The 25740-nt window shown below is 34.0% G+C and overlaps 1 protein-coding gene across 2 annotated transcripts in view; it reads left to right on the top strand.

The window, feature by feature from the left end:
- Positions 1 to 25740, top strand: part of nrg2a (neuregulin 2a) — a gene marked incomplete at its 5' end in the record, with an annotated part of 166267 nt that overhangs the window by 60325 nt on the left and 80202 nt on the right. Inside the window, 1 exon segment of one of the 2 annotated variants that reach the window (NM_001430844.2) lies at positions 22267 to 22432. In NM_001430844.2, coding sequence (NP_001417773.2) covers positions 22267 to 22432 — 166 coding nt within the window. 2 annotated transcript variants of the gene reach the window in all.

The raw sequence follows: 25740 nt of genomic DNA, 5'->3' as shown, positions 1-25740 counted from the left end.
ACAACAGCTGTAAGACATTTTAGACCAAATTCTCTTAATTAAATTCCCCAATCAGAAAAAGAAAAATAGAAACAATTACACAATTCTTCTTGATAATAACAGCATTATATTCCTTTACATAATCTTTCATTTGCACAAAAATTATTCATATAAGTAATTATGGGAGGATATAATATTTATAAATATACATGAATCTAAAGGTTTTAATAAAAAAAAATGTACAAGTAGAGTTTTCTTGTTTTGACACATTAAAATATGTGGTTGAGAAATAACTACATTTTTTTTTTCCATTGGACCAACTGGGCCATTACAAAAAATCCCCAGTGTTTATTCATAATGGTCTTAAAAGGGTCTTAAAGTCATCAAGTATTTCAAGTAAAATTTGAATTGATGAAACCTGCAGAAACCCTGTATATTGTATAAGAAGAAAACCTATTTATAAATGTATCTGTAAATGTACAATAAATAAAGCGTTGTTTTGTAATTTACAAGACTGAGAAGTCAATAAATTGAAAATGATGAAAAATGTCTTCACAACAATTAGGTAGTTTTAATTTTCACTAGGTTAATTATTATAATTGTTTTTATGTAAAACTAAATTGCATTTTATTTGGTCCGATATGTGTTACACTTAATGGTGCGCTCTGGTTATTCAGCCATGTGGGTCACCAAAATAATGAATTCGATACAGTTTTGATAACCTGTCATATTTATAAAATATTCATTTTCGCAAATCCAATGCTTAAATTTACAACAAAATTCTTAAATGCACAAAAGACAATTCCTAAATTCAAAGCACAGTTCATATATACGCAAATCCAATTCGTGAATTCAAAACAAAATTCATAAATACATGAAACACAATTTGTAAATTCAAGTTCATAAATACACAAAACACAGTTTGTTAAAACCTAAAAAACACAGCTCATAAATTCACAAATCCAGTTCGTGAATTCAAAACACAGTTCATAAATACACAAATCCAATTCGTAAAATTCAAGACAGTTTGTAAATTGGAAAATCCAGTTCGTAAATTCAAAACACAATTCAATAAATACACAAAACAAAATTTATAAATTCAAAACGGTTCAAAAATTTGCAAAAAACAATTTTGTAAATTCAAAACACAGTTTTGAATACAGTGAACACAATTCTATACAGTTTTGATAACATATATTGTATGAGATAAGGTCTATGGAGGATTCAGCTCATTGCTGCAATACGACATATGTTTAATGTTTAAAAAATTTACATAATTTCTTCATAATCAGGTGCTAAAACAATGGACAGTGTGTGCAGTTTTTCTAAGTCTATTCCCCGCAGAGCTTTTATTCAGCATGCCAGCATTTTGATTTTGCATTGTCATATAAAAATAAAATAAGCACCTAAAATCCATGGTACAAGCACATTTTATGCCCCCTTTTCCCCCCTGTTGTGAAATATTTCTTCATGAACCAGGTTTTATGTGGCTGTTTTTACCAAGCGCATGCTTGCTTAATTGCAGTTGTGGTTGCACTTTACATTTAGTTTCATAACCCTAACATTAAGTAAACCTGTTTTGATATTGCTATTTCACTCACCTTGCCTAAAACTATGGAAAGAAAGAAGAGTTGGATTATGTAGTTTAATATGAAGCTGTTGAATGCTTGATTCTGATTGGCTGATGAACATTATAAGGTTTGCAATTATTTCTGGGTAAAGCACACCTAAAATAGTTTCAGGCAGTTTTTGGCCACGTTAGAGTTCCATATCACTACACAAAACAATTTGAGTTAATTCCTTGCAGCCAACAGCAGCAGAAGAACCAAATTCATCAATAAAATTGTATTAACTAAACCGTTCAGGTAGCTGTATGGCATTTATTATTAGCAAAGCAAATAATAAACTTACAGCTTTATTGTTTATAAAAACATTGCTGTTGAACACTGTTTAGAAATGCAGAATCCCTCTGTAAAAACACCAGTTAATTATATGTTCCTGTATTTTGCGATGCATGTGTATATTTCATACATTTGTGCTATCAAACTATGGGTATTTGCTCTGCCAACATTTACTGAAATATGTAACTCTGCAGTTTAGCAACGTGACTTTTGTTGATTAATTTTAAGTTATTTGAAACTGCATTGTATAAGCTAAAAAAAATTATAAAGATAAAATGATAACAAATAAAGTCAAGCAACAAATTCAAATGTTATACTGTAATTTATAAGACAAAATAAAATAAATAAAACAGCTACACAATTAAATAATGCAAATTGAAGTTGTTAATAAATGTGAAAAACACAGTTACACACTCACACTTATATATGGAGCCAGAAAATAATACATTTTCAAATTAAAATTCATACATAATTCACATTTACTAAATTTAATTTGTAAATTCAGAACATTGTAAATACAAAAATCCAATTAGTGCATTTTTATACAATTCATAAATATGCAAATCCAGTTTGTAAATTCAAAACAAAATTCATAAATACACAAGCCAATTCATAAACTCAAAACAGTTCATAAATTCGCAAACACAATTTGTAAATGCAAAGCACAGTTCACATATTCACAAATACAATTTGTAAATTCAAAAAACTATTTATAAAAACACGAAAACTAAATTCGTAAATTCAAAGCACAATACGTAAATTTAAAACACGGTTCACAAATTCACAAATCAAATTCCTAAATTTGTAAATATAAAAAACTAAATTTTTAAATTCAAAACAATGCGTAAATTTAAAACACAGTTCATAAATTCGCAAATACAATTTGTAAATATAAAAAAACACAATTCGTAAATTCAAAACACAATGCGTAAATTTAAAACAGTTTCTAAATTTGCAAATCCAATTTGGAAATTTAAAACACAATTCATAAATACAATTAGTAAATTTAAAACAAAATTCATAAATATACAAAACACAATTTGTAAATTCAAAACTTGGTTCATACATTTAAAATACAATTCATAATAGGGCAAATATTTATGACTTTTACTTGAAAATTCACAAATTTTGTTTTAAATGTATTATGCATTGCATTTGTGTAAAATTTGTGTCAATTTTGTAAATGTAAATTGTGCTGTGCATATGAGTTTTATTTTTGCAAATGTATTAATTTTGAGACTGATCTGCCTCCATACTTATGTCTTTTTTTCTGCCATCAAGTCTCTACTAATGGTGGTAAAAGATGGTGTTAAAGATTTAATTAGTTGTATTAAAGAAAAGCCCTACATTTGCTGTTTACAGTACATTTATATTATTGTTAAACCAATAATAATTACATTTAAAATCATCCTCATCAAATCATGCATCATTTAATGTTGTTCCTATCTATTTCTAATAGACATTTACTGGAACACAGCTGAAAAAAAAATACTGGCAAACCTCCAATGAATTATTTGTCATTCTCAACATAAACACAGCAGTTGAAGACACAAACTGAGATCTATTGTTTAAGAACACACACATGCTGCACACCCGTGTGTAAAACACAAACCCTCAGCACCATGCTGCACGTTAATCTGACAGCTATAGCGTGAGGGATCTTCTTGGAATACTGGAAATATGTATCCAAACAAGATATGTGTCATAACATGAAAGTGAAAATAAATATTCGGTTCCTTAGAAACATCGGGTAGGTGAAAAAACTACGACTTGTGCCATGCCTACAAAGCTAAGATTGTGTAGTTTATGTATTTTTTTCTATAATCCTTCCCTTTTTCCTGACCGCAAAATGAATGATTTCACCAGCCTAAACCAAGCTTTGGCGCTGTCCCGCAGGTTATGCATTTCCAAGCCTTTTCTGAATTACAGGCAGGGCCACCGAGAGAGTGTCATGCGTCTCGTAAAAGTGTGACAGTTGTGTTAAAGCTCTGATGAAATGCACCACCTGAGGGTTGGTAGAAATGATCCGCATGCTCAAAAAAACCCCAAACAAACACCATAAAAGAAGCTGCATTGCTGTTAAATGAGCAATAAACCTCAAGACTAATGGCTTTCCATCTCATCTTGTTATTATTCAGTCAGTGCAGTGCTTTTATTCTTTCCTAAATTGAAACATGGTCTTGATGGATCACGCAAATGTGGTATTAGTTATGACTTGCCATTTAAGTGTGATTTGACAGTTTTCAGCGCCTGGTTTAATAAACTGCATACTTGGGTTTGATCTTCTTTATGGGTTTGAATAGTGGCTCTGTCATGGAGTATGACTGTATAAAGCTCCGAGTATTATTCTGGAGTCAGGAAAACATGGAGCGTACAAATCAGACACCCCACCCTTCTTATCTGAACACGGGCAAGTATCACCCTGCTTGTGTAAAAGCAATTCGGAACAAGATGCCTCATGTCAGTCATTCGCCATATAGCCCTTACATACTGTACACGTCATGTGTTTTAAAGTGCGCGTGATCCGGAAGTTGCTGAGACTCTTATTTAAGTATTTTGATGTAGTTTTAACTTAAATGGAATATTGAGTTGGGGGTTTGGATTTCTTTTTGTGTATCATTCCCTAATAGAAAACTAATGATAAGAGAGACGTGGTTAAAAATAATGTGGCTGAAGCTGTCAAACTGACGTCAGCAGTGGTCCAAACATGGTCAAGAAATGATCTGAAATTAGGGCTGCTCAATTATGGGAAAAATGAGAATCATGATTATTTTGGTCATAATTTCAATCAGGATTATTCAAAACAATATCTAAAGTATAAAGTATAAAATTATTTGTCCTCCTGTGAATTTTCTTTTATAAATATTTCCCAAATGATATTAACAGAGCAAGATTTTATTATTTTTATGAAGTTTTATATATATATATATATATATATATATATATATATATATATATATATATATATATATATATATATATATATATATATATATATATATATATATATATATTTAAAAGCAGGTTTAAATATTTTTAAACCTATTTTAAGATACATATTATTAGCCCCCTTAAACATATTTTTTGGTTGTCTGCAGAAGTAACCACTGTTATACAGTAACTTGCCTAATTACCCTAATTAAGCCTTTAAAACGCACTTTAAGCTGAATGCTTAATCCTGAAAAATATGTAGCGAAATATTATGTACTGTCACCATGGTAAAGATAAAATAGGTCAGTTATTAGAAAAGTCTTATTAAAGCTATAATGTTTAGAAATGGGTTGAAAAAAAAATCATCTTTGTGTTAAACATAAATTGGAGGAAAAATAAAAAGGGCCGCTAATAATTCAGACTTCAACTGTATATACAGTTATTTTCCTCCATGTAAATAATGTAAAGGAAATACATAAAATAGAATAAAAATATGAAACACTGTGCTTTAATATTTACTGTAAGATTATTTTTTTTATTATAGCTACAAAAGTCCTTCAGTCAAAAGCAGTGAGTGATTTTGTCCTTTTCTTTGATTAATAATGCTAAAAACAGTCGGCAGCAGGAATATTGCGCGCTGTCACTTTAAGAGCAGTACGGTTCTGATTTATGGTTTCACTTTCACTTTTTGGTGTCTTTGATTCTCAACTCGTTTATTTATTACACAAATGAAGGTTAATATGAATAATCACTAAACACAGCGTTTTGACAAATCTGCATGTATTTGACCATTAAAGTGCTCAAACAAAGATGACTTTAGATGTGTGTGCTCTGCTCGCGTCTGAGGTCGAGAGCATACACACAGCAATCTCTTTTGTGCTTTTAAAATTTTGAATTATAAGTTACATTACATTACAAGCTTTTAGTAATTTTCACGTGAAACTGAGCTTTGCAGAGAAACAGAATTGGAAAGGTAGCAGTATATGATGCAATAATCAGTTATCTCTATTAATGTTTTTTTCATAATCATTAGAACACAAAATTTAAATAGAAACTGAATTTTTGATTAATTGCACAGCCCTGTCGAAAATGGTCCAAAAAATAATCAGATTTTGATTTAATTACCAAAGCTTTGTTCATGTATAGCTTCCCAATCTTGCCATTAACACTCATACAATCACCAACAATCCAAATCTCAATAAAACTTTCTAACTCTATTTACCATAATGTTTGAATTATTTTCCTTACAGTAACATTTGTTTTAAGGTTCTCAATTTATTTACTGCTGAAGATACTGACCTGACCTATATTTTTATTATTAAATTATTATTATTATATTATTAAATAAATTAAATTATAATTGTTTTTTGATAAGGCAGGTGAAAATCTTTTCCAAATCTTTCGCATTTAGCGCTAGCCTTGTAAAAGTCTTAAATTTAACTTGATGAAACCTGAAGAAACTCTGATGAAAATACTTACTTACATATTTACTCCCAGGGCCATTTATACAAAAGTTGATATTTAACTGCACCATGTTGGGGTTTTGTAACATTTAAATTTTTTTTACAAGGTGGGTCATTAGCCCAACACTCAACCCCCAGCCTGGAGGACCAGGACATACATACAGTACATACACTACGAACAATTTAGCTTACCCAATTCACATGGTGCATGTCTTTGGACTTGTCGAACTAGAGTACCCAGAGGAAACCCACACAAACATGGGGAGAACATGCAAACCTTACACAGAAATGCCAACTGATCCAGCCGGGGCTCAAACCAGCGACCTTCTTGATGTGAGGTGTTATAGCTACCCATCGTTCCACAGTGCCACCCAAAAAATACTCCCAGCACATGCAAATAAAGAAATGCACTGCAAATAGCACAGACGAAAATGTGTCAGAGGACCCCAAAAAGTTAATAGACTGTTAAGAGATGCAAATCTTAAACATTAATTCATCAATTTCTGACTAAACGTGCATGGAAATACTCCCAACACATGCATAATAGCACAGACAACAACGACTTGTGTTGGGAACCCCCCCAAAATTTAAAGATTGTTTTTTAGATTTTATGGAGAGGCATTTCCACTGCAGAATCATCCCAGTCTAACATTATATATTTTTTTCAAATAGAGATATTAAATTAAATATATTAAATATTAATATTGTATTTTATCCCTATATATATATATATATATATTGCGAAATGTAAAAAATATTGTAATGGTAATTTTTTTCCAATATCGTGCATCCCTAAGTGAAGTTTATTTATAAACAAATTTCGAGAGGATCACGTGCTTATGATTGTTCACAGCAGTTCCAACTTTAGCTAATGACTGATTATCCTATCAGACGATCCTTAACAAACTATAAATAACCAGACTTTTCTCATCTCAATATCTTCGTCTTGAAGAAACCCCCCCACCCAACCCTACTTTCCCTCCTTTCAAACGGGCGTCACAGTGGCCAGCGATTATCACTGTTGCCTCACAGCAAGAATGCCCCTGGTTTAATTCCTTTCCAAACCAGACGGCATTTCTGTGCGGAGTTTGCTCTTCTCCCCGTGGTCGCGTGGGTTTTCCCCGGGTCCTTCGGTTTCCTCCCACGGTTCAAAAACAAGCACTCTAGCACAAGCACACAATTAATCCAAATACTTTAGCTAAACTCTGAGTACACCTTTTAGCATCCATATCTGACACTTAGCTACAACAAGCAAGAGGGGGAGTCATCGAGATCTACCTGAGCTCAAACTCCCCTCTCGCCTTGCAACGGGAGCGAGCCCAGGGCTCGAGGATCTTATAAGCTCAGGGCTCTCTCCCGGGACAGCACGCCAAACTAGCTTTATTATCAATCATCAGCTAAGTGTGAACTCTTGAAACTATAGTATGCCCTGTCGCTTAGAATTTTGTCAATAAACTCTCAGTAACGGACACTGACCAGCATGTAATGCAAAACACACACTCACTCGGCTTGAATTCATCTCAGGCTCTGTTGCACAACACAGTCACTCCAAAGGCACGCTGAGTAATGATGCAGGTGCCCTGAGTTTGGGGTGAGAAAAGACTACAGTTTAAAAAAACAGGCCTTTGCTTACTCATCCAACTTCTAGATGGATGATAAAATCGCTTTGTTCACATAATAAACCTCTCTGGTTGGTTTTCCACGTGCTTTTCTGTTTGGTATCGTGAAATCAAATTCCTCCAAAGTCCTCAGAGTCCACGGTGATGTTTTTGTCCGTTATTAAAGATGTTTAACTTTTCTGTTTAATTAAAAGAAAACTGCGCTCATTGGATTGAGGTGATAAATCAATACGGTTTGGTTCAGCACAAATATACATGGAGATTACGCTGTCTTTAAATATTTGTGTAAAGAATCGCGTGCTGTATCCCATCAGTCTAATGGCCTTCGAGGGGTAGCGACAGCGTTTTTAAATGGTGCCTAGCAGAACCACATCGCACAGTTTTTCGGAGAGAATGTGCATCACTGCTGGCTGTCATGGGAAACCTGAGATGTTATTCGACTGACAGTACAATCCAAACATTGTGCAAGAGACTGTCATGTTACTGCGAGCTACGCGACATCAGAACAGACTGCATCATTCAGCCATAAAAGCAGACGTTTGGATCAAACAGCCGCCTTTAGTGGGACGGGGAAGTGGGACAGTAGTTCCAAAATTAGGATGACTGCTGATTATTTTAGCAACCTCTGTCAAGATTTGAATGGATGTTGACGCTTGTGTATTCTCATGTGTTTGTTTTTTGATGCTTGGCGTGCTTTGCAAGACGTTTAATTAGGTATTGATCACTTGTGCTGGCAGTAATAGGTGTTTTTGCTCACATGGGTTCACTTTTAGAAGGCCCAAAGAGCTATATGACTCCTGCCCCTGCCTTGGGGCAGCTTGCGCACTTTTCCTCATCCAGGACAGTAGGGTTCGGCCTACCAGGATCGCCCAGTTTTGCCCTTCGGTTGTGGAACCACAACTCTTTGAAGCCGCGTGATTGCTGTCTGAGTCTGCATTAATCCCATAATGCACTTCCTTAGTGACTATGCTTGGCAGCGTCTGGGCATGTGGCGGCCCACATGTAGCAACTTCACCTCTTTCAGCGCTGTTGTCCTCCATTTTGTTGGTGTTTTGACTGTTGTGTGAGATTGTGCCTCCCTTTGGGATTTATAAAGGAGCTGTCATCAGTCATTCTTGTTGCATAATTTCAAAAGACGTGTTAAAGACAAGCTAAGTCTTAATGGCGTGTTCATTTTGAACATTGGTGTTCTGACGGGAAGCTTTTGTTAACAGCGTTCATTAAAGGTCATTGACTCATTGTAGCCTTGACAAAAAAATTAACCATGGTTTGACAATGTTTTTGGTAGTTAAACCACAGTGACCACATATTTGCGGTGGTTTAGCTATGCTAACCATAGATTAACTATGGTATTTGTATTAAAAGTGTTTATATAATCAATTCAATGCAACAAAAACATTGCTGTTTTGAATGGTAAAAATGTAGCAACCAAGGATGGGATTACGATTTTTAATTTTCGTTGCTTGTATTGAGTACAGTTAATTGAAATGTATAGAATCATTATCATGGATAATTTCTAGGTTTACCTTCATATGATGAATAAGCAAACAATATAACACGGACTAATGATGTACAATGCTACAAGCTAAAAACAAAGTAGAAAACTTAACTGAATAGGCAACTTTGTTACTTTTGTTCAGTCAAAGCCATTGTTTTGGTACAAAACAATGCATGAATAACAAACTAGAAACTAGAAAACACACTAGTTTGTGTTCATTAACATTACAGTCAAAGTAAAAATTGGCTTGATTAAAGTGAATATTTGTTAAATATTATTTAAAAAAATTATTTAGGATGATGAATCGTACATTACAAGAGCTGTTTACTAAAAAAATAGACTTAATCAGCTTGTTCATATCAAAAAGAACGAATTGTTTAGCACAAAGAGAATCAAATATTTGTCTTAGGTGGTCAATGAGGTTCACTTACTATAAGCTGATTATCTAAAGTGGATAAGGCATCTGAGCACTTCACACACAGTTAAAGTCAGAATTATTTGCCCCCTTTAATTTTTTTGATTTTATAAATATTTCCCAAATGATAATTAATAAAGCAAGGAGAGCAATGAAATTTTCACAGTATGTCTGATGATATTTTTTTCGTCTGGAGAAAGTCTTTATTTGTTTTATTTTGGTTAGAATAAAAGCAGTTTTTAATTTTTTTTAAAAACATTTTAAGGTCAAAATTATTAGCCCCTTTAAGATTACTTTTTGTTTCCATAGTCTACAGAACAAACCATCAATATACAATAACTTGCCTAATTACCAGAACCAGCCTACTTAAGCTAATTGACCTAGTTAAGCTTTTAAATGTCACTTTAAGCTACATAGAAGTGTCTCGAAAGATATCTAGTAAAATATCACTTACTGTCATCATGGCAAAGATGAAATGAATTAATTTAAGAGTTGATGTGAATGAATCATTTTATGGGTTGCCATCACCCTGTGTTAATGCACATTTTGAAGTATTGGATAACAAATGAATAATGGAAATGGAAAATTTCAAATAAAGTCCTTTAAATAAAAGATAATAAATTCATGCTGGCTTGAGTTGGTTTTGGAATAGTGCAAATACTAGATTAAAATACTAGACTAAATACTAAATACTAGACTAAATACAGTGAGGTAGAAACACATTTATCATTTGACTCGGATGTAACAAATACTACACCCACATGACCAATCAAATGCGTCCATTATGCTGGCCTTGTTTGCTGTTAGTTACTAGGTTACTAATACTTTAGTCAGCCACTCTAATACTTGATGGAAATTCACCTAAATTGCATCTTTTTTTTTTTTTTTTTTTTTTGAGAAGTTTGAAAAGATTTTTGCTTCATTTAAGGATGGAAACCCCGGCTAGTGACATCAATGCTTTGACAGAGAGACAACTGCTTATTATGAAGTGATTAGCTTAAATGGATCAGACATTAAATCCTTCAAAGAGAGAGAGAGAGAGAGAGAGAGAGAGAGAGGGAGGAGAAAGAGACTAACAGATTCCCAAAATTGTAATTATTTTAAAACCATGGGAGACCACAAGCATAAGGACCGTTTCAACACCTGTTTAACATTATTATCCTTGAGATGCGTTTCTTAGATGATTCAGCCAGACCAAGAGATTTCACACACCTGCCAATTGTAGTGAATATCACAGTGACAATTCCACAGACACTACATCTCACAGAAAATAAGTGACTTCTGACGCAATACAAATATGGAGGACCATTGATGTTGTCAACTAACTCTCTCTGTATTCCCTTTCACAATAAAGGCGCTAGCAAGACTACCATACGTGTACAGGTTCATGATCTCATGAGCATTAGTATGCATTGTGTAAAAGTAAGCTTCTACCAAACAATTTACTTTAGTTTTAATTTGAAAAGACACAAAAACGGACAATTTTAGTATTTTAACATACGATGCTGACATATAGCAGTGAGAAACGAATCTTGTTGAAATCATGGCATTTGTTGTTGTCTGTTTACATTGTATATACTCTGTCATAAAAATGGCGTCCTATCAGTTACAGTGATATTAAGCATGAAATTATTACATTCTGGGCGAGGGAGTGACGCAGTAGGTAGTGCTGTCGCCTCACAGCAAGACGGTTGCTGGTTCGAACCTCGGCTCAGTTGGTGTTTCTGTGTGGAGTTTGCATGTTCTCCCTGCTTTCGCTTGGTTTTCCTCCGGGTGCTCCGGTTTCCCCCACAATCCAAAGACATGCGGTACAGGTGAACTGGGTAGGCTAAATTGTTCGTAGTGTATGAGTGTGAGTGTGAATGTGTGTGGATGTTTCCCAGTGATGGGTTGTGGCTGGAAGGGCATCCCCTGCGTAAAAACTTGCTGCATAAGTTGGCGGTTCATTCCGCTGTGGCGACCCCGAATTAATATAGGGACTAAGCCGACAAGAAAATTAATGAATGATTACATTCTGGGCGATGCGGTGGCGCAATAGGTAGTGCTGTTGCCTCACAGCAATAAGGTCGCTGGTTCGAGCCCCGGCTGGGTCAGTTGGCATTTCTGTGTGGAGTTTGCATGTTCTCCCTGCGTTCGCGTGGGTTTCCTCTGGGTGCTCCGGTTTCCCCCAGAATCCAAAGACATGTGGCAGGTGAATTGGGTAGGCTAAATTGTCTGTGGTGTATGAGTGTGTATAGATGTTTTACAAATATGTTCTGGATAAGTTGGCGGTTAATTCTGCTGTGGCGACCCCAGATTAATAAAGGGATTAAGCCAAAAAGTAAAGAATGAATGATTAGTGGTGGAAAGAGTACAAAATATTTTACTCAATTACAAGTCCTGTTACATTGCTGAAGTTGTACTCAATTACAAGGAAAAGTACTGGTGTTAAAAAGTACCTAAGTAAAAGTACAAATTACTCTTCATAAAAACTTCTCAAATTACAAATATAAAAATTACTTTTTTAGCTGGTGGTATTGGTGGAATTATCCACAATTCCTGAATCAGACAAGATCCAGAAAGTAAAACACATTTTACATAACACATTTAAAGATACTAAAAACACTTTTGAAACTGTGTAAACAGTATTAACTGAACTGTCAGGTGTGGTTTATATACAAATCAAAACCGGAGCACCTATGGAGGAAACTCACGCCAGCATGGGGATAACATGCAAACTTCACACAGAAACACCAACAGACTCAGTCGGGGCTTGAATCAACAAACTTCTTGCTTTGAGGCAATAGCGATACCCACTGTGCCACCATGTCGTGGCACAGTGGGTATCGCAATCGCCCATATTTATATATATATATATATATATATATATATATATATATATATATATATATATATATATATATATATATATATATACACAAATAAAATAAATTAAATGTCCCAAAGATTAAGTTGTAAGTCTTCTTAATATTGTGTTTTATAAAACACTTTTGTAACTTTACAAACAGTATTAACTTATCCCAGTGTCATAATTTACAAGGAAACAACGGTATGCCTTATTAATATACATTTAAGATATCAAAACAAGTACACAGTAGGCAATAAAATAAGAAAAAAAATTAGGAATGAATGAACTAATACAGTCTGTATTACAATGATGATGGATTTAGATGTTCTTGTGATGATTATCTAATCAATAGCGCACCATGATTATTTTACAAAAACAGTGTTTTGATATTGTGAGTATAAAGACAACAGAAATATGCACAAATATAAATAGACTTTATAATTTCAAATGATACCTTTCTTATCTGTACAATCAATAGATGATTTAATAAAAAAAAAACACTTGCAAATTATGGAGAAACTTTTCTAATTACCTAATCGCACAATCGATCCATCAGAAACCACAGAACAACACTGCCTAAACATGTTATTAATAAATTAAATATCACACAAATAAAGTTCTACGTCTTTTTACCATGATGTGTTTTTTTTTTTTTTTTTTTTTCAGATTATAGACTGTCGTCTTGTAACAGGGTTTCTGCAGATATCATAATGTCAAATTTAAGGCCGTACTCACACTATGTACAGTTGCCTTGAAACGGGCCAAAGCATGTTTGTCCCCCCTCCCGTCTCCCCCGATGGCTCGCACTCACATTACATTCGGGCCTGGGCACGATTACGTCATCAGTGCTGCGCTGTTCAGTAAGAGCTCTCGCTCAGCACAGTGGACATTTCTTTAGTTATATCGTTTGAGATGCGGTGACACGCAATCAAATATTTCGCCGAACAAATCCGCCACTTTGGCGCTCATAAACAACCATAAAGTCCTTGTGCTGCAGGAATTAGGAGGTTGCTGAAGGTTTGCAGCTGTCGTGCAGTGAGGGGTTTGCGTCTTTAATAATCTATGACCGTTTACATTAATTGAACAGTAAGAATGATTAATAAACCCATATCAAACAGTCCCTTAAAAGTCATGTCTTGCTTTCAGTTTCGGGCTTTGGCGCATTTTGCACTCACAAACAAGCATACCGCGCCAACGCTCAAGTGAACCATGCTCAGGCCCACCTCTTCCAACTGGGCCAGGGCCTGCCAAGTGAACTGTGCCTGAGCCCGATTCAGCGCACTCACACTTCTCAAACGATCCGGGAAACGGGCCTGGGCACAGTTCGGATAGCATAGTGTGAGTATGCCCTGAGACTTTTTAAGACCTCTTTAAGACCATTAAGTATTAAATTTAAGACCTATATTACAATATCAAAAACATGCAAGAAAAAATGCTAAATCACAAAATTTGTGGTAAAATAAAATTATTTAAATTGAACAGTACTAAAGACAGGTTAGATGCACCGTTGAAGTGTGGAAAAAACAACAAACAAACAAACATCTTGAGGCTGATATATACTTTCGCCTGGCTCCGCATTGCACACTTCTGCTGACTGCGCGTACCTCACGAAACAGACGAGGCTTTAATACTTGACGCGTTTGCCGTTGTGATATTCTTTAAAACGTCAGGGGCCGGTCAAAAGAAACCCACCGGAAAGTCAGACGGATAAACAGAGAAGTAGAAAGTTTCCGGAACAACATCATATCATTAATAATGTTCAAGATTTTTAAATGAATTATTTTTTATTATTCTTATAATTTATTATGATTACAAAGTTGGGCGAAGGAGGGGGGAGGCGCAGTGGGTCGCGCTCTTGACTCAAAGCAAGAAGATTGCTGGTTCAAGCCTCGGCTGGGTCAGTTGGTCTTTCTGTGTTCAGTTTGCATGTTCTCCCCTCGTTTGAGTGGGTTTGCTTTGGGTGCTCCGGTTTCCCCCACAGTCCAAACACATGCGCTTTAGGTGAATTGGGTAAGCTAAATTGTCTGTTGTTGTGAATGAGAATGTATGGGTGTTTCCCAGTGATGGGTTGCAGTTGGGAGGGCATCCGCTACAGAAAACATGAGCTGGATAAGTTAGCGGTTCATCCCGCATTGGTGACCCCTGATTAATAAAGGAACTAAGCCAAAAAGAAAATAAATGAATGATTTCAAAGTTTTATCACCACTTAAGATTTTTTTTAATTAAATTTTGATGCATCACTTGCTTTTGTTCATATCTCGGACAGTTCTACCTATTTGAATTTAAATATCAATGACAAGAGAAAAATGGGTTACTCTGCAATTATATATTTTTATAATGGCAGGAATAAAAGCAAAAAAAAAACTAAACTTTTTATTATTTTGCCCACTTACTGTCTGGATAGTTTCTGTCCTCTAATTCTGTCAATTATTACCAATAAAGCCTAGAAATTGGGCATCAGTATACTGTAAACCGTATCAAATATTCTTTTCCACTTATCAAAGACATCATTTGTTACTTAATTTTAGTTTGTAGCTATTACATTGTTTTAACTTCAAAAATATACATCAGTGTAAAACTTATAATAAAACTTGTGTGAAACTAGTATAAATGGTAGAAAAACATATTCTGTAATATTAAAACCACATGGGTCTCCACTTTTGCCATGGCCTCTTTTTTATTTTAACAGACTTATCCCTCAGGTTTTTCCAAACTTTTTAACAAAACACTTTACTCCTTTCCATGGCTGTTGCAATTTCTAGCCAAGAATTATTGGTCATCTAGTTCTCTTTGATGATCACGCATGGTCGGATCGTTAAGATGTCTGTACAGTACAGTCATACCTGTTTCAGACAAAATCTCTTCAAAGTGTTTCATATTCAACTCAGATACAAAGCGGCGCCACGCGAACTGTTCACCCGAAATCATGTTGCCCGCACCCAAAGTGAACCTCCGCAAACACGGTGATGACGTCACATTCGCAGTGCGCACTGAGCTCAATAACAGAGAGCCGATTGGATATGCATGTTGGACTCATTTGTAGTTGTAATACCACAAATTACATTAGGCCTAATGAAATTAAGAACTATAACACCACGAAGACCAAGCAACAGCAACAAAAAAGAATTTAAATGACAATTAGATGTAGTGTTACATGGACATCGGAAAAATAAGACCTGTACAAAAATATTTAAGACCTAGAACAGTGAACTTAAGACCTTTGAAGACCTAAAATTTAGATTTTTCAATTTTAGACTTTTTAAGACCCCACGGAAACCCTGAGTAAGCCGGATGGCACAGCAGAGGGCAGATTTCATCCACTTATTTTATTCGCTTTTTGTATATGCACATAAACTGTTGATGGAAACGCCATGATGCGCATATATTTTCAAAATGTGTGTGAATGGACAAACCAGCAGGCTGAGCATTTTGTAAAACATCTAAAGTGTTGCTTTGGTCATTCTAAAATGCCTTAACCATTTCAGTGTTAGTGTTAATATTATTAATGACCTCCAGAATTGACAAAAGCATCTGCACTCCATGTCTCACGCCTTCAAACGCCAGCGCACCTTTACCGTGTGTCAGGATTGCCTTCTGAGGCGCAAGTCATTTATTAAATGAAGATAATATATTCACGCAGCTGCTCCTATCGATGTAAATTCTGTTTTGACTTTTGATATTTGTCGCCAGTTAATCAGGAAGTGGCGATTTTATTTATTTATTTATTTTTTTGTTCTCTTTGACAGAAGCGCTGCTTTATTTTATTTGTCTTTTATGCAATATTCTAGTTTTGGGCATACATTTAATTAGCATTTTTGGTAACACTTTACAATAAGGTTCATTAGTTAATGCATTTACTAACATGAACTAATCATGAACAACACATGTACAGCATTTATTAATCATAATTGAACATTTATTAATGCAATATTAACATCCAAGTTAATGCTTGTTGACATTAGTTAATGCACCATGAGTTAACATGAACTAACAATAAACTACAGCATTTTCATTAACTAAGGTTAACTAACATGAACAAATACAGTAGTAAATGTATTGTTCATTGTTAGTTCATGTTAGTAAATGCATTAATTAACATAAACTAATGAACCTTATTGTAAAGTGTGACCACATTTTTATATGATAACAGCTATTCACCCTGCATTAGCACAGTTGTCCCCTTTCTTCCATATGTACTTGTAGGTGAACAGCTGCTCTGGGTGTGGCCATGGGCATTTATCCTCTGCTATTTCTTCCTCATTTCTGCGTTCTTTAGATTCATTTCTGCTGTCTTGAATCTCCATATGTCAATCGATAACTTTGTGACTGTATGATGATGACGGTCAGCTCACGTAAATCTGCAGTAGCCTGAACTTGTTTTTCGGTTTATATAATGTACCAAGCTTTTCATTGGACGGCTACCGAAATGCTGGTCAGTGCGTGGTTGAAAAATGTATTTATTTACAGTACTCTGTAACGAATTGTGATTTTAAAAGTAACAAAGTAAGATACTCAGCTTAATTTGTACTCAACTACAAGTAAAACTACAGACTTAAAATTATACTCATGAAAGTACAAATACTCCAAAAATGTACTTAATTACAGTAAAGTGAGTAGTTGTAATTCATTACTTTCACCACTGTGAATGATTACATTCTACATAATGTTATAACAAGATTATACACTAAAACAAGGGTTACAACTTACAACATTTTAAGTTCAATCTTTGACCCATATACTGTATAAGCTCTACAAAATTAGAAGTTTATGCCTGATTTTTATTATATTATATATATGATGTTAAAGTTTTATTCATTCATTCATTTTCTTGTCGGCTTACTCCCTTTATTAATCCTGGGTCGCCACAGCGGAATGAACCCATTTCTGGGAAACATCCACACACACACTCATACACTATGGACAATTTAGCTTACCCAGTTCACCTGTACCACATGTCTTTGGACTGTGGGGGAAACCAGAGCACCCGGAGGAAACCCACGCGAATGCAGGGAGAACATGCAAACTCCACACAGAAACACCAACTGAGCCGAGGTTCAAACCAGCGACCCAGCAACCTTCTTGCTGTGAGGCGACAGCACTACCTACTGCACCACTGCCTCACCCATTATAGTTTTATGCTATATAAAATTATAGTATAGAGCTTCATGATTCATAGTTTTGTATTTAAGTAAAGTGCATGTTAGTGTGTTTTATATACTAATAACCATATGCTTTATGCTTAAATGCTTTATGATTTTTTTTATGGCAGAGAAATCAAACACGTATTGGCTCTCACCTGTTTGCTGCATTTACAGTCTGAACTCCGCTTTCAAAACAATAAATATTTATTCATAAACCACATTGGAATACAACTGACGTTGACCAAAGTGCTGTACATATGGAATACTAAAGACAGAGAAGGAAATAAGATAAGAAAATGTAAAAAAACTAAAAATAAAAATAAAAATCAGCAATCAAGGAGTATTAAAAGCGGGAGGAAATAGATACAGGTAGGTCTTTAAAACTGACTTAAACACAGAAATAGAGAGTGAAAGTCTAATGTGAAGTGGTAGAGTGTTCCAAAGTTTAGGACCAGCAATTGGAAATGCTCGATCACCTCATTTTTAAAGTCTGTTTAAGACATTGTGAGTAAATTAAGATCACTAGATCATTTCACACTTTCAGTTCTGCTCTATTCTTCACATTAAGCTTATGTATTATTGCAGAGAGGACCGTGACTGCAATGCATCATCATTTATATTACTTTTTGTACCTCTTTTTACATTTTGAAAAAATACATGAATGTGATTGCAGTTGTCAGTTTGTCATGTTTTTATTTATACCATACGTAAACAAAAAGTTAATTAGGTTTGGAGATATGAGTGGGATTAGAAACTCTAATGTCATTTTCGTTTTATACTATTATAATTTAAATTTGCATATTTCTGTCTTGTTTATTTTATGTTTTGATGTGTGTGTGTATATATATATATATATATATATATATATATATATATATATATATATATGTATATATATATATATATATATATATATATATATATATATATATATATATATATATATATATATATATATTTGTTTGTGGCTCTGGTTAAGTGATCTAAAATCTGTATTGTTTTCTGCCCAAAATATACAGGTGAATTATTTATTTATATATATATATATATATATATATATATATATATATATATATATATATATATATATATATATATATATATATATACCAAGCCGAAAAGAAAATGAGTCAATGAATGAAATTAATAGCTTTTAACAGTTTAGTTTATTATATATAAACATAGTTATTGTTAATGATGTTTATAGACGTGTATTTATGTATGTCACATACTACATGTCAGAACAGAGGCTCGATTACCGGATACAACTACCTACGTATGAGCAACAAGACCAGGCTGACAAGTCTACTATCTTCTTTGCCAGTGCTCTATTTTTGTGACATGTATGTGTCTGCCATGTTTAGCTATAAAAGCATACAACAGCAGCTTGGTGAAACTTGCTTGTCACATTGGCTGTTGCGGAGGCAGTCTGATCAAGAGTCATGGATATCAGACATGTTTGGGATCAGGCAGTGACTCAAAAACAATCGCAATGACACCACTCTAGAATTTTTTTGCTCAAAAAGTCTAGTCAGGCCGCATATACTCGCTCACATGCAGGTGAAAATCGGGCCCAAAATCTTGCTTAAAGTCTACAAGTCTATGACCAGCCATGGACTAAAGCTTATCAATGAGTTTATTTATGTTCATATTCTTTAGGGTGCAATTATAAGTCAACAATTCATGTGGTCATACAAACATGTTAACCAGTTTTCCATTATCGTAGTGATAGTCTTATCCATAAGCCATTTGTCACAGATAGATTCTGGCTTCTTATGTTGATTATACCCAGGATGTAAACAAATCAATCTATTTTGTGGCTTTATTGAAATTCACGTGGGACTGGAATGTATCCTTACTGCAGATTTAAGTTAAAACAGACCTTTTGGAGTGAGGAAGGAGGAAATACACCACAAAGAAGACTCTTACTTTACCAATAAAAAAGAAAAATGATAAAAATAGTTCTCATCTTTTGCAGGAGAAGCAGATGTGTTAGAGCGGATGCGCTTAAATGCTTCATCTCGAGAGCATTATATACAGTATGAGCCGCAAGTTTCCTGCTGACGTGTTGCAATACTCTTTGGTTTTAATGATTTATTTAACACGACAGCAGGCATAAATGAAATACTTGCTTATATATATAGATTATTTCATGTTGAGGTCATGTAGGGTCATGTGAATGTGGTTTACTTGCATTTCTGGGTTATTGATTCGCATGTGAATGGGTTGCTTCAGTAAGCTGTTGAGTTATCAATATTGTTGCGTGCACACTGTTAACAATTTCCTGTAGGATCTACAGTAGCTAACTGGCAACAGTTTGCCAGTAACTTACTGTAAATCAATTACAGCAAAAATAGGACAGGGAAAATTCTTCAGTTCCTTTTCATACTTCAGCCTCCACATCCAAGTCTCTGTAAGCAAAGATTGTGCTCCAGGATTGGTCAGCCCAGTCACCAGACATGAACATTATTGAGCATGTCTGGGGTAAGATGGAAGAGGCATTTAAGGCTTTTTTTCCCTTTTTTTATATGTATTTACATAATTGTATGTATATACTTACTGTAAAATATAGTCATTTTCACCATGTAAGTACTAAAATCCAGTAACATACTGCATAATTGTCCTACAGTTCATATTTTAGTTAAATACGGTTTAATTTACAAGAATTGTTAACTGCATGTAAATGTAGACATTGCTTTGACAGAGAGGACAACTTGATATTAAACCAATTGATAAAAAATAAATAAATAAATTATAATTTATTTTTTTTTTTTAAAACGGACCTCACTTAACATTTAAGGTTCCATGAAATTAAAGTTTTTTTTTTTAAATGTTAATATCAGGATTGTTTATTTTTAGGATGTCTATAAGCTAGTGCACACCAAAAGAGTGGCAAAATTCATATTTAGGAGATTTAAAACTGATATAAAAATGTAAAGCATAAAGTTTGTCCGCTGTTAGTTCCTCCTAAATGGATCAATGGTTTTATTTATGTCACCTCATACTTTATTTGACCAATCAGATGCTCTCTGTTATCTGACATGCCCCACCCCCTTCAAGATGCTTTTTGCACATGTTTAAGGCACTTGAGCTCACACTGGCAGAGTGGTGATAAAGCAAAAAAAAGGGGAGTAGCTACTGTGTCCAGTGTTGGGCGGTAGCGTCCCTACTTTTTTAATCAAATAGCTTTTCAGTAGCAAAGGTATTTTTTTTTTTGTCAAGTAACAGAAGCGTCCACACAAGCTACATTTACCAATCACGGATCAATAAGTGACAGCACCGACATTCACGGAGCAGTGAGGCCAGTGTCTAGCCGATGAAAATAAATCCATATCATGGCGAGAATGAAGATTTCTTCTTCTCCCTGTTTTACGGTGGTTGACGACAAACTTTTGGTGCGTTAATGCCACCACTTTTGATTGGTTGACATCATCAACCAATTAGGCTGAAACAAGAAATTTGCTTGCTGTAATGATGACTGAGAGAGAAGAGTTATTTCTGAAGCAGGAGTATGTCAAGATGCAATAACTTAATTTCAATGCTGAGCTCAAAAAAATATATATTAAATTGTTCATTAAAAAAAAATTCATTAATGGAGAGTTGTAAATAAATATACAATTTAATACTTATTTCTAAATGTTTACTTTTACCATAAATTACTATAGTATTTTCATTGTGTAACACCTGGTTTGATCAGATTTTTTCTAATCTAATCAAGAAAATTCTTTTTTTTTTTTTTTTTTTTTTACAGTAAATAACTGAACTGAATTATGCCTCATTTGTTTCATTGACAGTTTTACTGATCATGAAGATAGGATTGACTTGGATTTAAGCTGCTTTGGTTTAAAAATGAAAATTGCTAAAATGTTTTAGATGTATCTAAGCTTCTTTTGCCAAGTAGATTTCAGCTTAGCTCACTACATTTTCCAAGTAGTTTGCCCAACTCTATGTCCCATCCTCTCTTTATGTTTCAGTTGAGATTACGTCACACATTGAATATGAAGTATTAATTAACTTAAATAATTACTTATGAAGTAAGAATGAACATTACTTTATATGAAGTAAACATTTCTTCAGAGAATCAGTTTAGTGTAGTTGGACAGTGCAACTTTAAAAATAGTGATTTACTTGAAAAAATCCTCAAAATTAGCATGCTTGCCTATGTTCATGAAAGTAAAAATCAGCACAAATCACTGGGTTGTAAATGCTGTGTGCTGCATTGATTGATCCCCAAGAGCAGAGAAAGTCCTCAGCGCTGGACTGAAGGGAAAAGAAAGGACTGCCAGTGTCTCTGGTGACATCATCTGGCCAGCTGAGAGACTTTTCTGGATTTTTCTGTCTCTCACTGTCCCTCCCTTTCTCTTCTGCTCCATCACTGCATCAATCCTACTACATATTGATTGTTAACAACGAGGAAGTTTTGTAACGCAGTACTCTTTGTTTTTGTTTTTGCCCCCTGTCTATCATTCAGCTGCTTTTCCTTCACTAAGGCGTATGAAGAATCCAGTGTTGGCAGACGAAGGAAGCAGGCTGATTGTGAAGTGCGAGGCCACTGGTAGCCCCGCCCCAGAGTACAAGTGGTATAAAGATGGCGCTGAACTGAAGAGGAGCAAAGAGATCAAAATCAGGAACAACAAGTGAGTCAGCATCTCCACTAGCCCACACCAGCACTTCCAGAAGCACATGAGATTGTTTACCTTCTCTTCAGACTTTTGGGCAGTGTACTAGAGACTGTCTGTGCTCTTGTAATTGAAGTGAGGCGTTTCGGCATGCATGTCCATTATATTGTTAACGACATGATTAAAGAAATGGGTCACTGAAATGAAAAAAAAAAAACAACAACAGCATTAATTGGGTTCAAATGGATTAAATCATCAAGATTTATTCAGCAGGTCAAAAATGTAATATTTGGGTCAAAGAGGATACATCCAATTTGGGTGTCTACAGTATTAAAATATAGTTTTATACATAGAAAACATATTTACCACACATAGGTCAAAATGTGTGTGAAGTAATGTTTGTAGTGTGGTGGAATAGATGTTTATGTTAATATGCGACAACACTTATTCTGAGGTTATTATCTGACTTATTAAAATTTGTAAGTGTCATTAAAGTAAATTTGATTATATTTTAAAAGATTACAAACTTCTAGATGACAAATGGCTTAAAGAATAACATATAAAGGAGTGGAAGGGTTTAAAATGACAATTACTGAGTCTTTATTACGTCACCAATTGATTTTTGTTCTAAATATGTCTTGCAGTACTATTGTTTATTTTTAAAAACCTTTTGATGTTTTAAAAACGTTCACTCTTTGACCCAGATACCATATAACCACTTCAAAATGAGAAGTTCTTTGCCTGATTTATAGTTTTATAGTTATGCATTTATAGTTTTGCGATTTTTATGTATTCGAGTACATTGCATGTTTTTGTTTCAATCTAAATAATAATAATAATAATAATAATAACAATAACAACAACAAAAATATTTATTTTCAGGAAATTGGTCAAAATAAAACAAAACATGACATGTTATTGAATAAAAAGTAAATTATCAATTTTACTCAACCGCTTTCTAAGTGTCATTGCAGTAAATTTAATTATACTTCAAAAGATTACAAATTTCTTGATGACAAATGGCTAATTAGATAAAGGCTCATGAAAGGGTTTAAAATAACAATTACCGAGTCTTTATTGTGTCATCAGTTGATTTTTGTTCTAAGTATGTTTTACGGTAGTGTTGTTTATGTTTTAAAAACTTTTTGATATTTTAAAAACAATTACTTTGACCCTTATACTGTATAACCACTTCAAAATGAAATTTTTTTGCCTGATTTATAGTTTTAAAGTTATGTTTTATCGTGTTGCGATTTATTGTTTTATACTTGAGTAAATTACATGCTCTTCTTTTATTCTATATACTAATAATAACATAAATAAAAACATAATTAAAATATATATTTTTTTTTTTTCAGACAATGACTATTGGTAAAAACAAAAAACGAAATATGACATTTTAATGTTTTTTCATGTTTTATTGAATAAAAAAAGTAATTCAAAATTTTACTTGCACACTATTTATTTATTTTTTTATTATTTTTTTTTGAGATTGAGATTTTATTCTTTAATTCTTTTATTTTGGTCTTTGCACTGTAAAATATGCTGGCTTCCACAATTATTTGTGTTGGTTCAACATTAAGTTAACTTATTTTTTTTTTACTAATTTAGGTGGATTGCACTAGGGCTGCACAATATACCGTTTGAGCATCAATATCGCAGGCTGTGCAATCCACAACAGTCACATCGCAAGACATGCAATGTTGAGTTAAGATTGTAGATGACCAGAAACTACAAGTCAAAACACACAATATTTGTGAAGAGTTTAACAATTAAGGAGTAAAAGTTTATCATCTGCATTTGTTTTTACGGCCTGTGACTGTGAGCATTTGAGTTAAAGCATTTTAGTAGTGCATAAAACATGTTTTTTTAATAAAGATTAATTTTATATAAATAATTTATATGGTGAAGACTATACAGTCCTATTTTACATTTGATTATTCAATTTCTGTACCTGAATACTGTTGCTCTCTCCAGAAAACCATAAAGCATGGTTTATTTCACTTTAATATTTGCTCAATTGTTTATTTATGACTGTAGTTTGTGTATAGAATAAATTACATGAAAATATATTTATATTTCACTCTCCTACAAAATTATCCCAAGTAATGACTTTGCAAATTGAGCTATTTTAGTCATCTATTGAAATTATATCGCTGAGAAAACACAATTCCACATAATTCTTTTATGTTATCCCAACACAAATATATATTATATTATACAAATATTATACGAATAAATTTTCAAAGTAATCGCATCACAGTTGTTTTCTGACTGCATGACTATCTGGGGTAGCATTCTGTCGGTGCTGTGTTTACACTGTAGGATGGATCGGCGACAGGGGGGTTCACACTGCATAACTTTACAATTGGAAGAATCGCTGACAACGTTATCTAAGTCTATGTCTCACAACCAAACACACGTGAGAAGTGACATAAAAACAACACAAGGTCACAGAGTATATCTGTTGTTATTAACTACATAATGAGAAAGAAGCCTTTAGTGGGGTAGAAAGTGTACTTATTTTGCTCACCTGGTTTTCTCTCAAACTTTTATTTCCCGACCCGGTTGTGATATTGCTCAGATGACACGTCAAAAGACACATGTGCTCCTGCCAAATTTCCACAAGTTTTTCCTTCAATTTTTGGGGTCCAAATAGACCAAAAATAAGTGTAAAAAGATGCATCATAATAATACATTTTAACCTGTTCCTCAACCTCACGCTGACCTGCAGATACCCATACCCAAGGATGCTGCTCTCTCGTTGGCTGTAGGTAATCACAAATGGTATTTTCAATCACAACTCATTTTACACAGCGTAATGTTGAATCCCCGACAGCTCCGATTTGCACTGATTTGCCTGTGATTTCGGCCATTTGTCTGCAATTTCTCAAAACCTGTCAGCAAGTCAAATTTAAGGCTTAAATCATCCAGTCTGAACTCGCCATAAGTTAACGTAACATAAAACATGTACGTTGTCCTTAAAATAGCTTAAGAATTGTATTGTTATAACTAATGTTAAATAAGTAGTTTGAACAAGCAGCGGAAGTCATTTTTGTCAGTGTGTTTAGCTCTTTCAATGGTTCTTTTAATCTATCAATACTTAAATGAGATAAGATGTGAATGCTAAACACGATTCTGTTCAGCTTCATAGATTCATTGGTCATGTTTTTTACAAGAAGAGAAAAAAAAGAATGACTTGTGCAATGTGAACTCTCACATAACAAACCAGAACACCGGGATTCTCACAGTGTCATATGGCTCTGTTCTTTCTCTGTTTATAGACTTGAGCTGATCTCTAATTTATACAGAGGTTTTCTCTGGAG

Source organism: Danio rerio, chromosome 21 (assembly GCF_052040795.2).
Source record: "Danio rerio strain M-AB ecotype USA chromosome 21, GRCz13ab, whole genome shotgun sequence".
Classification (NCBI taxonomy): domain Eukaryota; kingdom Metazoa; phylum Chordata; class Actinopteri; order Cypriniformes; family Danionidae; genus Danio; species Danio rerio.
Note: the sequence above shows the minus strand (reverse complement) of the source record. Positions and strands in the feature narration are given on the sequence as shown.